The sequence below is a fragment of the Hemitrygon akajei genome, chromosome 27 (assembly GCF_048418815.1).
Source record: "Hemitrygon akajei chromosome 27, sHemAka1.3, whole genome shotgun sequence".
NCBI classification, from domain to species: Eukaryota; Metazoa; Chordata; class Chondrichthyes; order Myliobatiformes; family Dasyatidae; genus Hemitrygon; species Hemitrygon akajei.
The window spans coordinates 37,326,521-37,340,760 of NC_133150.1; the positions used below are offsets into that span (position 1 = coordinate 37,326,521).

Consider the following 14,240-nt stretch of genomic DNA (forward strand, 5'->3'; position numbering starts at 1 on the left):
GCAAATGCTTTTGAGTCAGGGGGTCTGGGTGAGGATGTTACGTACCCTCATCGCTGATGAGAGTGGGACAAACAGTTCATGAGCAAGGTGATATTGCTGGCCTCTTTTGAGTACTTTTCAGTGCACATGTCCTTGATGGTGGTGCATTGGCCAGTTATAACTACCATTTGTAAGGCACTCCTGTTCAGCGCTGGGCAGTTTCCATACCACATAGGCATACAGCATCCTGCATTACTTACTGATGTCCAGAGCTCCATCCGTCAGTATTCCACAGAGTCGGGCATCAAGGGGTGCTAGCAAATGGAGATTCGACCAATCTTTTATGCGGTGGTGTGCTGGGGCAATGGCATCAACACGGGAGATGCCAACAGGCTCAATAAACTGATTAGAAAGGCTGGCTCTGTTATACGAGTTAAACTGGTCACACTGGATGATGTGGTAGAACAAAGAACCCTACAGAAAATCCTGACAATTCCGGACAATGTTTCTCACTCCCTGCATGCCACCTTGGCTGAACAGAGGAGCACTTTTAGGAATAGACTAAGACAACTGCATTTCTCCAAAGAGCACTATATGAGGTCATTCTTACCCTCGGCCATTAGGCTCTAAAATGAGTCAACATATAGCTGGAGAAGTGATGAACCCTTCTTATTAGACTGAGGTAACTTATTTTTTATTATTTCTACTTCTCTTCTAATATTTATATCTGTGCACTTGTAATGCTACTATAACACTGTAATTCCCAAAGGAATATTGATTTCTTTTGGGATCAAAAAAGTATCTATCTATTATAGATCCATATCTTCCATAATGGTATTTCTTCAACACAAATCATCTCAATACCGAGAACCTACCTCTCCAAAGCTGACCTTCTCTCAATTATATTTTCACAGATAGAAAGAACTATGATTGCACAATCCAGAATTCTTTATGTATTTCTTGAGAGAGTGGAACTGTCTATCCTGATGTAGGCGAGGACACGGTCAACACCCAAGCCTATAGTAAGATGCGAACTATGTGATAAGTATTTTCTGTCACCAAATAAAGACCAAGCAACTGCAGCTGGCATCCAGTGGCTTATGTGTGGGTTGTGGGTTTCAAGTAGTGGGATGTGCTGGGGGTTAGTGAGAACCAGGAAAGACTTTGTGCTTGTAATTTGAAAAGGAAGACGTCATAGTTGTAGGAGATTCAAATTATCAAATGTTAGACATATGCATCAATAAAAGGTCTCCATAAATGGGGATTCAACTTTATTATCATTGTGAACTCTCAAACAGGTAAAAAAAAACAACCCATCACTTACGATAAATGGCCTTTGCATTTGGTCTGTTACCAATACTTTGAGTTCTTTGGAATGGAGATTTTTCAGGTAGCTGCACACTAGAAACAGAAAAATAAAATGTTTAAAACATGAAAACAGGCCATTTGGCCCAACACATCCATGCTGACTTTCTTGCCCATCTCCGCTAATACCATTTCCCTGCATCCGGTTTGTATCCTCCTGCACCTTGCTTCTTTAAGTGCCTGTCTAAATGTCTTTTAAATGTAGTGATTGTATCTAATTGACCACTTCCTCTGGCAGCAAGATCCAGATATCAGCCATTCTCTGTGTGAAAAAAAAATCCTTTCTAATCCTTTTAAAACTCCGTCCACTCACCTTAAGGCTACACCCTTTTGTTTTTGGTGTCTTTACCATGAGAAAAATGATCAAATACTGAAAGGCCTAGTTCAAGAGAACGTCGACAGGATGTGTCCTATTGTGAGGAGAACTAGGACAAGAGGGCACAACCCTCACACACTTAGAACAGATATGAGTTGGAATTTCTTTAGCCAGAGGATGGTGAACCTGTGGAATTCATTGCAGAGGTTGATAGGTTCCTGATTAGTAACAGCATCAAAGGTTATGAAGAGAAGGCAGGGAAAATGGGGTTGAGAAGGAAAATAAATCAGCTATGATGAAGTGGTGGAGTAGACTCGATAGGTTCAATGGCAAATTCTGTTCCTATGTCTTATGGTCTTATGAACATTAAGTCTCCAGGACTTCTGATCTAGCAGACTCTTTCGAACAATGCCAATTGAGTCTGCCTTGCCTCTTCCCATTCCTCTGCCAAAATGCGTGACTTCACATTTTAGAAGTCCATAAGACAAGGGTGCAAAATTAGGCCATTCAGCCCATCCAGTAGCTCTGCCATTAAATCGTGGCTAATTGATTTTTCCTCTCTACCCCATGCTCCTGCCTTCTCCCCATAACCTTTGAAGCTTGTACTCTATTAAATTGTACCTGCAACTAGACTTCTCATTCCACTAGCCTATTTTATGTCCCATTGCTGGTTAATGAGTCTTCACTAGCTCCCAAGTTTGGTATTATCAGCAAATATTGAAATTTTAAACTGTACTTCAATATCCAGGTCATTTCTAAAAAATGTTCTGAACTTCTAAATAAAATCGTACTTTGTTATGATTTTCCACCTTACTCTTTACCTGTGCGGTAATTTTCCTGGAGCTGTTACACTTTATTCTGTATTGTTATTGTTCTACCTCATGCACTGTGTAATGATTTGAGCCGAAAGAACAGCATGTACGGCTTAGTACATGTGACAATAATAAATCGATAACAAACCCGGAACAAAATTTTGTGAACATGCTTATTCAGCTACTCATTGAGACTGAGACATACTTGTCAAGTGAGTGGTTGTCATCATACGAAGGAATCTGTTGGTTTCTATAAAGTCCATACATTGCTGGTGCTGATCAGGATCCTGAAAGGTAATAAACAAACCATCATATTTTCCAGTAAATACTACTTGCTCGAACAGTAAAAGGTAGTGAGCACAAGAAGGTGTGGAATGGAGGAAGGAATTCTGACGAGAGGGCAGGATAGAGGGAAGACAAACTGTTAAAGGCCAAAGGCATAACTGTCAGCTAACTATTACTTGGATTGCACTACCTGTATGTATAATCTATATTTTCATTTATATTTATCATTATTATTGTTATGAGCAGAGAGACAACATCTGCCAGAAGTAAATTCCTTGTATGTGCATAGGTACTTGGCGATTAAAGTCTGATTCTGATTCTGATTCTGATAAGGATCTATACCATAATTATTTTAATGTAGGAGCCACGTATCTGTTCTCTATCTGCTTTGTATACTGTGTTGTGCATTTTTTATGGTTATTATGTTAGCTGCTCACATGAGTGGGGGCGTGGCAAAAGTGAAGGGAGTAAGTTCCGTATCATTGCTTATTTTGTGGAAACTTATAGCTTGGAACTGTGGAGGTCATATCTTTTGTCGACCACTGAGATAACGCTGAATAATGCTTAGGTATGCTTAAGTTGATCGCTTCAAGACCATATGTTTGCTAATTGCTAATAAAGAATCAAATAAATGATTCAACCTTTGGAGCAATCATTGGAGCTGGGGGTGCGTCATGCAAGTAGAACAATTCCATAGTGGCAACTGTTTTATTTTAGTTTTGCCACTACAGTTAGTATGGATAATTGATTAGTAGGAGAATAGCAGTGAATGCTAATTGGAAAGATAACAATGCTTGCAGCAGCAATTGATTAACCTAATGCCCTGTCATAAGCATTGATTCAGAAAGCATGGATGAACATATACTGTAAATCCACCATATGCAATATATCTTACTGATATACCTTTTTTGTGACTGGCAGGGCAATGTCCACCACTCGCCCAGGAGTCTATTGAGAAACAGATTATCAGTTGGCTTCACTCCGCTGTTCTTTCCCCGTAGCCCTGTTGGATTAAAGTATAAAATTGTTATTTTTCTTGTAGTTTAATTTACCCTATGCTTGCTTAGATTTTTATATAATCAGCTATTTGTGTTTAATTGTTTAGTGAATTTTCAATAATTGTACTATAGCTAATTCTGTACTTTCTCTGCAGGCTGTGTCATTTCACTGAACTTAACTGTTTCATAGGTTATTTCTTGACACTGGAATTTTTTTTATCTATTTAGTTTCTGTAAGACAACCTCAATTTCTTTTTTCTTTGTGCTTTGTTTTTGACCTTTCTTTGTTCATTATCTGTTCTTATAACCCCCAATGAAACAATGTTAATCCCCAAGTTTATGCCTCATTCTTGATTTCTGAAGAATTTCTGGCTCATGACATCCCCAGATCCAACAGCCCTGTAAATATTTTCTGAGCACTTGGATAATTAGACATGGTAATTGACTCCCTTGCATGTTCCTCTCTCCCCATCAACTGCTCTAGCTCAAGCAGAACATGTATTATGAGATTATTTTCAACCATCTCTTTTGCAAGTTGCCAGAAGTGCCTTCTGGGCCTGGAAAAAGTGAGATCCATTCCATTCAGGCTTGATGAGATCTATTCACAAATAAAATCCAGGAAATGGTGATGCAACAAGATTAAATCAACCATGAGACCGTTTAAAGATCAAACTGATTCTTGTATTGTTGGTGAATGTTTTATTCAGCTCTGATCTGAAGCTCCCCAAAGACAAGAAAGGATAATTTGGCTTTTGGTCTATCCAGGTCACCTTCCACATCTAATGCCCTGAGGGAAAAATCCATAGTGGGAGTCCCTGAGGCAGTCCTACATTGAGTGCAATGTCGACTGGCAACTCCTGCGACACCGTTGTTTGGGTCTCTACCATTCCTTTGGGTTTATCAGCTGCATGGAGAAGGGGAGCCTGCTGCATGGGCAACAGCTTGCCCTCCATATCCTACTGCCCTGGCTTGTGCATCGACTGAATGTAGACAACCACGACACAACATCCTTGGTCGACCCTGACCAACAGAGGGTCTCTCTCCTCACTTCAAGGAGAAAAAGAGAGAAAAATATTTTAGCCTCTGTCATATCTTTCAGCCGTAGGACATCCTCTGTGCTTTACAGCCAAAGAAGACATTGTTGAAGTGTATTCAGCGTGACTATGTAAGAAACTTAACAGCCAATTTTTCCGAGCTAGGAAGTTCCCACTAATAGAAAACAACTAACTCATCTCAAAGTCATGTTTATTGTCAGGTGCACAGGAACAAGTGTTCACAGATACAATGAAAAACTTGCCTGTAGCAGTATCACAGACACACAGCATCAGATAAGCAGCATTTACAAGAGAAGCTAATTGAACATAAACGATACACAATTTTTTTTATATCAAAGAACACAGAGCAAAGTGGCCATAGTGTTGCTTATCTGTGGTGATTAGGGTTTTGCAGGTTGTTTCAAGAGCCAAATGGTTGAAGGGAAGTAGTTATTCTTGAACCTGGTGGTGTGAGACTTCAGGTTTCAAGTTCAGTTTATTGTCATTCAACAGTACATATGTAGACCGCTAAATGAAACAGTGTTCCTCTGGACCAAGGTGGACAACGCATTGCACATAACTCACACACACAACACATAAAGGAATATTACCACAAATAAATTTACAACTAATAAGGTGCATCTATGGCGCAAGTTAAAAAGCAAACAGCTATTGGTGCTTCATATGTGATGAGACCTGAGTGGTGGTAGGGAGTTCAGAAGTCGTACAGCATGGGGGAAGAAATTCTTTCCCCTCCTAACAGTTCTTGTCCTAATGCTACGGTATCTCCTTCCTTCCTATCCAAGAAGGTTTCTGTACTTGCTGTCCAATGCTAGCTGCAAAATGATGGCATGGCATGGAAGGTGGGGATCTTTGTTGATGGATGTTACCTCCTATTAATACTCCCGACGGTGGGGAAGGACGTGCCCGAGATGTATTGCCTGGCGTTCACTATTCTCTGCAACTTCTTATTTTCCTGTCCATTTGAGTTGCCATATCAGACAATGTCAGGATACGTTCAACAGTATATCTGTAGAATTTGCTTTGCTGTGGATTACGAACTCCTTTTCAAGACAATCGGATCATTTGTGTCCACATGGACAGACATGGACATGGCAGATTCGTTCTTTGCTACCCTCAGAGAGAAATCCAGCATTGAAACAGGCTCTGCAACCCATCAAGTCATAGAGTCAGAAAAGCACAGCACAGAAACAAGCCCTTTGGCCCATCTAATCTGTGTCAAACCATTTAAACCGCCTACTCCCATTGACCAGCACCGGGACCATAGCCCTACCATCCATGTACCTATCCAAAATTGTCTTAAGCATTGAAGTCAAGCTCTCATGCACCACTTGTGCTGGGGGCTCATTCCACACTCTCATGACCCTCTGAGTGAAGAAGATTCCCCTCATGTTCCTCATAACCTCTTCACCGTTCGTCCTCAACCCACGACTCCTGGTTGTAGTCCCACCCAACCACAGTGGAAATAGCCTGCTTGCATTTACCCTATCTACATCCCTGATAAGTCTGTGGCAATTGGCACGAATCCAATACTGAGGCCTTTGTTTTATTCTTGATGCACCATCAATAACTCTCTGAGACGTGAGGCGAGATATAGGCTTTTATTGACTGGAAGAAAGAACAAGCAGCAATTGACCATCATACTACATCCTGGAGACTGAGGGCAGGGCTCAGGCCCCAATCGTCTTTATACCGGGGTCAGTGGGAGGAGCCACAGGAGCAGTCAGCAGGGGGGGCGTGTCCAGACAGGTATATGTAGTTCACCACAATTCTCTCACTTTGTCACCATGGACAATTTACAGTGGCTGACTAACATGCTGACTCACACGACTATCAGATGTGGAAGGAAACCAGAGCATGAAGAAACCAGAGGAAAAGAGTGTTTTAAAATTGATCCTAAAGGACACAGGCAGCCAGTGTAATAATCCCAACATCAGTGACGTGCTCAGATTGAGCAAAAGTTAACTCTCAAGGCATGTTTAACTGAGGTATAGCACAAGAAACCATATAAGTACATTCTGAATATACTGATCTCAGAGTTACTATTGGCCAGCCATCAAAGCCACATCTCTCCCTGATTTCCTTATTTATTTATTTACTGAGATACAGTGTAGAATCAATCCTTCCAGCGCTTTGAGCCACACTGCCTAGCAATTCCCCCAATTTAATCCAAGCCTAGTCAAAGGACAATTTTAACAGCCAATCACAGTTCTTCTTTGGACTGTGGGAAGAAACCAGAGCACCCAGAGGAAACCCACGTGGTCACGGGGAAAACGTACAAACTCCTTATAGGCAGTGATGGGAATTGAACCCAGGTTGCCTGTACTGTAAAGTGTTGTGCTAACCACTACACTACCATGCCACAGATGCCAAACACAGACACACACACACGCACACCCGGAATTAATGCTTCACACCCTGTCACTATTCCCAATTTACCTTGTTAACTGCCTATTAAGCCCCCAAGACTTAACTGTCTATTCAGCCCCCAAGAATTTTTAATTTGATTCTTTAAGAAGGAAGGTGACAAAACACTCTTTGTGTAAGAACATAGCATCACTGCACCTAGCATGGCAGTTAGCACAGCACTATTGCAGTGTTCAAAATTCATTTCCAGTGCCCTTTGTCAGAAAGTTTGTATGTCCTTCCCAAGAAGCATGTGGGTTTCCTCCCACTGTCCAAAGACATTCCAGTTAGTAGTTAATTGCTCCTTTGTAAGTTGTCTTGTGATTACTAGGGTTAAAACGAAAGGTTGCTGGGCAGCCATGTGAACCCTTCACAACTATTTCCAGTAAAACAATTGAAATGAGAACCAATTAAGATTTGGACGATCAGAAGGCGGTTTGGAGATACATTTCTACCAAAGGAGGTGTAAAGTGCTCCTTCCCTCCACTAGACTGCAGGTCACCCTTGGGCAAAGTGTAGCACCTGCTTAGTCCCCTTGATCAGGGTCATATGAGGCCATGGGAGCAGGTGGTGGATGGTGGTATGAGCAGCCGGTGCATATCACAAGTCCTGGTTATATGACCACTGATGTCAGGCAGACAATCTCTGAAGAGCATTGATAATGGCTGGGATCACCCATCTTGTAAAGACTCTGCCCAGAAGGAAGTAATGGCAAACCACTTCTGTCGAAAAATTTGCCAAGAACAGTCATAGTCATGGGCCATGATCACCCACATCAAACGGCACGGCACATAACGAACGAACCCTCAACAGAAGTGAAACGGCGAGAGGCAAGGTAGAGAGAAGAACGGTAATGTCCATGAGAGGATGGAGAACATGGAACAACCATGATCACCCACATCATATGACACAGCACATAATGGAAGAATGACAGAATGTACAATTCTGAGTCAGGAATCTGCTGATCGTTTCTCTGTCTCAGCTGGGCCAGTGCAAAATCTGTATGTGTTAGTAAAGCAGGAGTGTGAAGAAACATTTGATAGAAACAGTGGCTCAGTTCTAATCATGACAGCTCTCCTGTGACACTACTCTTGGCCATTCGAGGTGGGAGCTTTCATTTTATGAGAAATAAAGTAGGACATTAAATAAAATTGACCCACTTGGGATACATGAGAGCTTAAGGTAAAACCAGTTAAACTCAGTGGAATCAAAACTTAGAACAGAACATCTCAGGAACAGGCCCTTCAGCCCACAATGTCTGGGCTGAACATAATGCCAAATTAAACCGAATCCCTTCAGCGTGTACATTCAAGATTCACGATCCAAGTTTATTTTTCACATGCACACCGAGACATGCAGTTAAATGTGTTGTTTACACTAACAAATAACACACCCAAGGATGTGCTGGGGCAAGTGTCACCTCACATTCCAGCGCCACATAATCCATATTTGCCCAAGATGGTGCTGGCGAGACATGGCGATACTTCTCCGGCAGAAACCAAAGCTACTGACTATTCTATTAATTATACTTTTTCTGGATCATATTTCACAGCCTGTAACTTCCCTTTGAGAGTCGTGCTTTTGAACAATCTGTACGACCTGGTGTTTTTGCAGTATCTTGAAGGATTCTGCAAAACTGGACTCTGAAGATTGCAAGGATGGCTACAGCATCTATTGCCAGAGTGGACTTGGGGCAGGATTGAAACTTTGGGCTGGATCAGAGCAATGGGGCCTGGGTGAGAGCAAAGAAATGAACCTATGCTGATTTATGTGCCGAGTCAGATTAAAAAGATCAAGACGTCGAGGATGAGGGGGGAGGGACAAAATAGTGTTCAGCTCACTACTCTGAGAGGCTTTATGTGCCTCCACACTGAAATGACTCTCCAGCTGTGACCTGTAGCCATCAGGTTCCTGGACCATGTACAGCACCGTGGCTGTGGACTCACTTCTGGGGACTCTCGGTTCATGTTCTGTGTGTCAATTGTTGGCTTTTTGTACTGTTTGCATAAATTATTCTTTTTTTCCCACACGTTGGGTGTCTGACAATTTTTGTTGTGTGGGTTGTTTTAGTGGATTCTCAAGGTGAGTCGCAAGGTTGTATATGGTATGCATACTTTAATAATAAATGCACGAACTCTGATATTCCCTCCATTTGTATGCCCATCTAAAACCATCTTAAATGCCACTATCACATCATCCATCACTACCCCTGCCAGACATTCTATGCACCTATCAATCTCTGTGTAAAACACCTTGCCCCTGCACATCTCTTTAAAATATCCCCCTCTCACGTTAAATGCATGGCATCTAGTACTTGACATTTCTACCCTGAGGAAAAGATTCTTACTGCGTTCCCTCTCATAACTTTTATAAGCTTCTATCAGGCCTCCCTCAGCCTTCAACACTGGAGAAAACAACGCAAGTGTGTCGAGCTTCTCCTTTTCCTCCAATCCCAGCAGCTTCATGGTAAACCTCCTCTGTGCCCTTTCCTGAGATTCCACATCCTCTCTTTAATGGGGCAACTAGAATTACACATGGAGTATCTAGTGCAATGGCAGGCATGTGAAAATTCAATCTCTTTGTGCTTATGTCTTAATTACAATTTTAAAAAGTGAGCGTCCCTCTGTAAGTTAACCTGCCACCAGTCAGAACAGCTCTGTTGGCAATTACAATTTGTCAGATTAAGGGTGCCTTGTTTCGACATGTTCAGAGGATGGAGGCATTATGGGCGAGGCCAATATTTATTACCCATCACTACTTGGCTCTGAACTGAGGAGGGAGTTAAAAGTCAACTGCATTTACAGTCTACAGACACATATGAGCCAATCCAAGTATTATCGAAGTACATATGCAGTTTACAACCCTGAGATTCATCTTCCCACACTCAGCTACAAAACAAAGAAACACCACGGAACTCGTTCAAATAAAACATCGAACACCCAATGCACCAAAAAAGGGCAAATTGAGCAAACAGCAAAAAAACAAGTAAATGACATGCAGAATATTAAACATCAAACTGCAGCATTCTGAAAGCAGTCCAATAATGTCCATTTTAGTTCTGTTCAATTCAAAGTAGCACTATGTCATTCATTGACTACAGGCCACGGAGCCAGTCCACCCTAATCAAAATTGCGCAAAATAGCAATTAATAAAGGGACTAACCAAAGAGGAGAAACACAGATAACATGAACTGCAGAGTCATCTAAAAGCAAATCCAATCCACAAACTACACTGATCAAACTTGCCCAAAGCCAAGACTCCTGCACTTTCCTCCAGAAGCAGCAAGCAAGAGGGAAAGGGAGACTGGCCAAACATAGGCAGATGGCACTGAACTTATCTTCTGCTTGTCTTCCGCTTGTCTTCTGCTCCTATCCTTGTTGATTTCAATCTTGTTTGACGCCTTAATCGGCAAGTCGGTTGAGAATTGGAGCTGATCGTGGGCTCGTGCTCTACCAGTTGGCCACACACTCTGTTCTCAACCACGCTGAACTCCCTCAGAGACAGCAAAAGTGCCAGATCACCCAGTCCTCCAAAATCACATGATCAAAATGTAAATTACAGGTTCCAATCACACACCGATTAGTAGTAGAAGTACCTTTAAAAGAAGAAGGGGAAGAAGTAGTTTTGTGAACTGTCTGCAGGACATTGCCGCTAGTCACAGTGGTCACTGGCACTATCTTGCAGTAGTCCCATGAAATTCCTTGTTCGCATAAAGCACACAGAGTAAACAGTGTACATAGTCATCAATACACCAATAAAAACAGCACAAGTACAATGGAATGAGGAAGTGCACGAAAAATGCCAAAGTGACAATACTATATAACCATATAACAATTACGGCATGGAAACAGGCCATCTCAGCCCTTCTAGTCCATGCCAAACGCTTACTCTCACCTAGTCCCACCAACCTGCACTCAGCCCATAACCTTCCATTCCTTACCTGTCCATATACCTATCCAATTTTTTTTAAATGACAATATCGAACCTGCCTCTACCACTTCTACTGGAAGCTCATTCCACACAGCTACCACTTTCCAAGTAAAGAAGTTCCCCCTCATGTTACCCCTAAACATTTGCCCCCCACTCTCAACTCATGTCCTGTTTGAATCTCCCCTACTCTCAATGGAAAAAGCCTATCCATGTCAACTATGAATTGAATTGAATTTCAGTTTATTATTTAGAAACCACAAATGCAATTCGGTTAAAAAATGAGACAACGTTCCTCCAGAATGATATCACAAAAGCACATGACAAAACAGACTACACCAGAAAATCCACATAACGTTTGGCAATCCCCAATCCAGAGTCCGGAGAGGCTGCTGCATATTAATACCACCTTATCGCGTTCCCTGGAAAGGAGCTCTAAATCCACCAGACAAAACAAGACTATCCAGACACACCAAATCAGGAGACCAACTCTACCACCCAACAAACCAAAAACTAAAGCTACAAGACCTACACAAAACCACATATAGTTATAGTTAACATATAGTTATAACAGTGCAGACAATACCATAAGTGATTAAAAAAAACAGGCCATGGGCACAGTAAAAAATAGTCCAAAGATGTTAAAAGACTGTAAGTTTGAAAGAAACCACCATACAGTTCCACAAGTTCTCAGGGTCCTGATAGACTCGTCATCCACGCTGGCGGCAGAAGGGAATACCCCTGCTATGGACTTCCAAGGCACCGCTGGACTCAGCCTCTATCTATCCCCCTCATAATTTTAATTACCTCTATCAAGTCCCCCCTCAACTTTCTATGCTCCAAAGAATAAAGACCTAACTTGTTCAACCTTTCTCTGTAACTTAGATGCTGAAACCCAGGTAACATTCCAGTAAATCTCCTCTGTACTCTCTCTATTTTGTTGACATCTTTCCTGTAATTTGGTGACCAGAACTGTACACAATACTCCAAATTTGGCCTCACCAATGCCTTGTACAATTTTAACATTACATACTAATTCCTATACTCAATGCTCTGATTTATAAAGGCCAGCATACCAAAAACTTTCTTCACCACCCTATCCACATGAGATTCCACCTTCAGGGATGCACCATTATTCCTAGATCACTCTGTTCTACTGCATTTGTCAATACCCTGCCATTTAACATGTATGTCCAATTTTGATTAGTCCTACCAAAATGTAGTACCTCATGCTCAATACTAATGGAAGGGTGTTGAATTAAGGTATGAGAACATAGCAACATCACCGGGAATGAGAAGCAAGAGAGCTAATTAGTTCAGTCATCTCAGCAAGTCAGGAAGCAATCTATGGAATGGAATATGATGAAGGTCCTCGGACCTCAACTGTTTATTCCTCCACACAACTTGTACTCCATCCCCTCCCTTCACCTTCTTATTTTGGGTTCTTCTCCTTTCCTTTCCAGGCAAGGAATGATTGTGAGAGGGACAGAGAGAGAGAAGAAAAAGAAGGGAAAAATATTATTACCTGCATGTCCTGACAAAGGGTCTCAGCCCGAAACATCGACAGTGCTTTTCCTTATAGATGCTGCCTGGCCTGCTGTGTTCCACCAGCATTTTGTGTGTGTTGTTTGAATTTCCAGCATCTGCAGATTTCCTCGTGATTACCTGCATGTTGCTGTTTTACGTGTTTTTTCTATGTCCCAATATAATTTGTATCCCAGATTCTGGCTATTATTTGGAGGCTTACGTATAACTCCCATCAGTATCTTTTTCCTCTTGCAATTTAATCTGCCCCCATGAACTCTACATTTTCCAGTCCTATGTCACCTCTTTCTAAGGATTTGACTTCTTTTACCAACAGAGCCACCCTATCCCCTCTGCCTACCTGCCTGTCCTTTTGATACAATGTATATCCTCTGATCTTTAGCTTACAACTATGACTGCCTTTCAGCCACAACTTTGTGATGCCCTCAGCATCATAACTGTCAATCTCTAACTGCACTACAAGATAATTTATCTTATTCTGCATAGTGTGTGCAGTCAATTATAACACTTTCAGTCCTGTAGTCATTATCCTTTTCAATTTTGCCCCATGTTACACTTCAGTTCATCCCACTGACGGCAATTTTGCCCTATCATCTGCCTGTCCTTCTTCACAGTCTCACTACGCAACACACCTACTTGTATAACAACTATCCCATCCTCAGCCCTATCATTCTGGTTTCCATACCCCCTGCCAAATTAGTTTAAACCATCTAGCAAACCTGTCTGCAAGGATATTGGTCTCCCATAGGTTTGAGTGTAACCCATCTTTCTTTTATGTAGGTTATACATAAAATCAGAAGAGATCCCAATGATCCAGGAATCTGAAACCCTGTCCCTTGTACCATTTCCTCAGCCACTCATTCATCTGCACCATCATCCTATTCTTGTGTTGGTGTGTGGCCAAGTGGTTAAGGCGTTCATCTAGTGACCTGAAGGTTGCTAGTTCGAGCCTTGGCTGAGGCTACGTGTGTGTCCTTGAGCAAGGCACTTAACCACACATTGCTTTGCGATGACACCGGTGCCAAGCTGTATGGGTCCTAATGCCCTTCCCTTGGGCAACATCGGTGGTGTGGAGAGGGCAGACTTGCAGCTTGGGTCTGCCGGTCTTCAAGGCACAAATCCATGGTCTATCGAGACTAACGGAGGCCTGCACACATCCCATTCCTGCCTTGACTAGCACATGTTACTGGGAATAAGAGCAGAGGTCCTGCTCTTCAGCCTCTTCCCTAACTCCCTGCGTAAGGCCTCTTAACTTTCTTTGCCAGATGTACCACGACATCTGGCCTCTTGAGAATCTTCCTCAGCTGCTCTGAGACATCCTTGACCCCAGCACCTGGGAGGCAACACACTGTCATGGTGTACCTTTCGTAGTCACAGAATCTCTTGTCTGCCCCCATAACTACAAGTTTCCTGTCCTGATCGATCTACCTGATTTTACCCTTTCCTGATAGGCCTCAGATCCAGCTATGGTGCCACTGGCCTGACTGCAGCTGTGACCTGGTAGCTCATCCCCTCCCCTCCCAGCAGTATCCAAAGTGACACAAATTCAACA

The 14,240-nt window shown here is 42.3% G+C and overlaps 1 protein-coding gene across 5 annotated transcripts in view; it reads right to left on the reverse strand.

Moving 5' to 3' along the window:
* Window positions 1–14,240, reverse strand: part of eps8l3b (EPS8 signaling adaptor L3b) — a 100,974-nt gene that overhangs the window by 48,111 nt on the left and 38,623 nt on the right. For 3 of the 5 annotated variants that reach the window (XM_073030654.1, XM_073030653.1, XM_073030651.1), the window contains exons 2-4: window positions 3,661–3,760; window positions 2,678–2,759; window positions 1,304–1,380 (exon numbers count right to left, since the gene is read on the reverse strand). In XM_073030654.1, coding sequence (XP_072886755.1) covers window positions 1,304–1,380; window positions 2,678–2,739 — 139 coding nt within the window. In that variant the 5' untranslated portion in view covers window positions 2,740–2,759; window positions 3,661–3,760. Of the gene's footprint in view, window positions 1–1,303; window positions 1,381–2,677; window positions 2,760–3,660; window positions 3,761–10,811; window positions 10,834–14,240 lie in introns of those variants that run through there. The other 2 variants (XM_073030652.1, XM_073030655.1) reach the window with 2 other exon arrangements.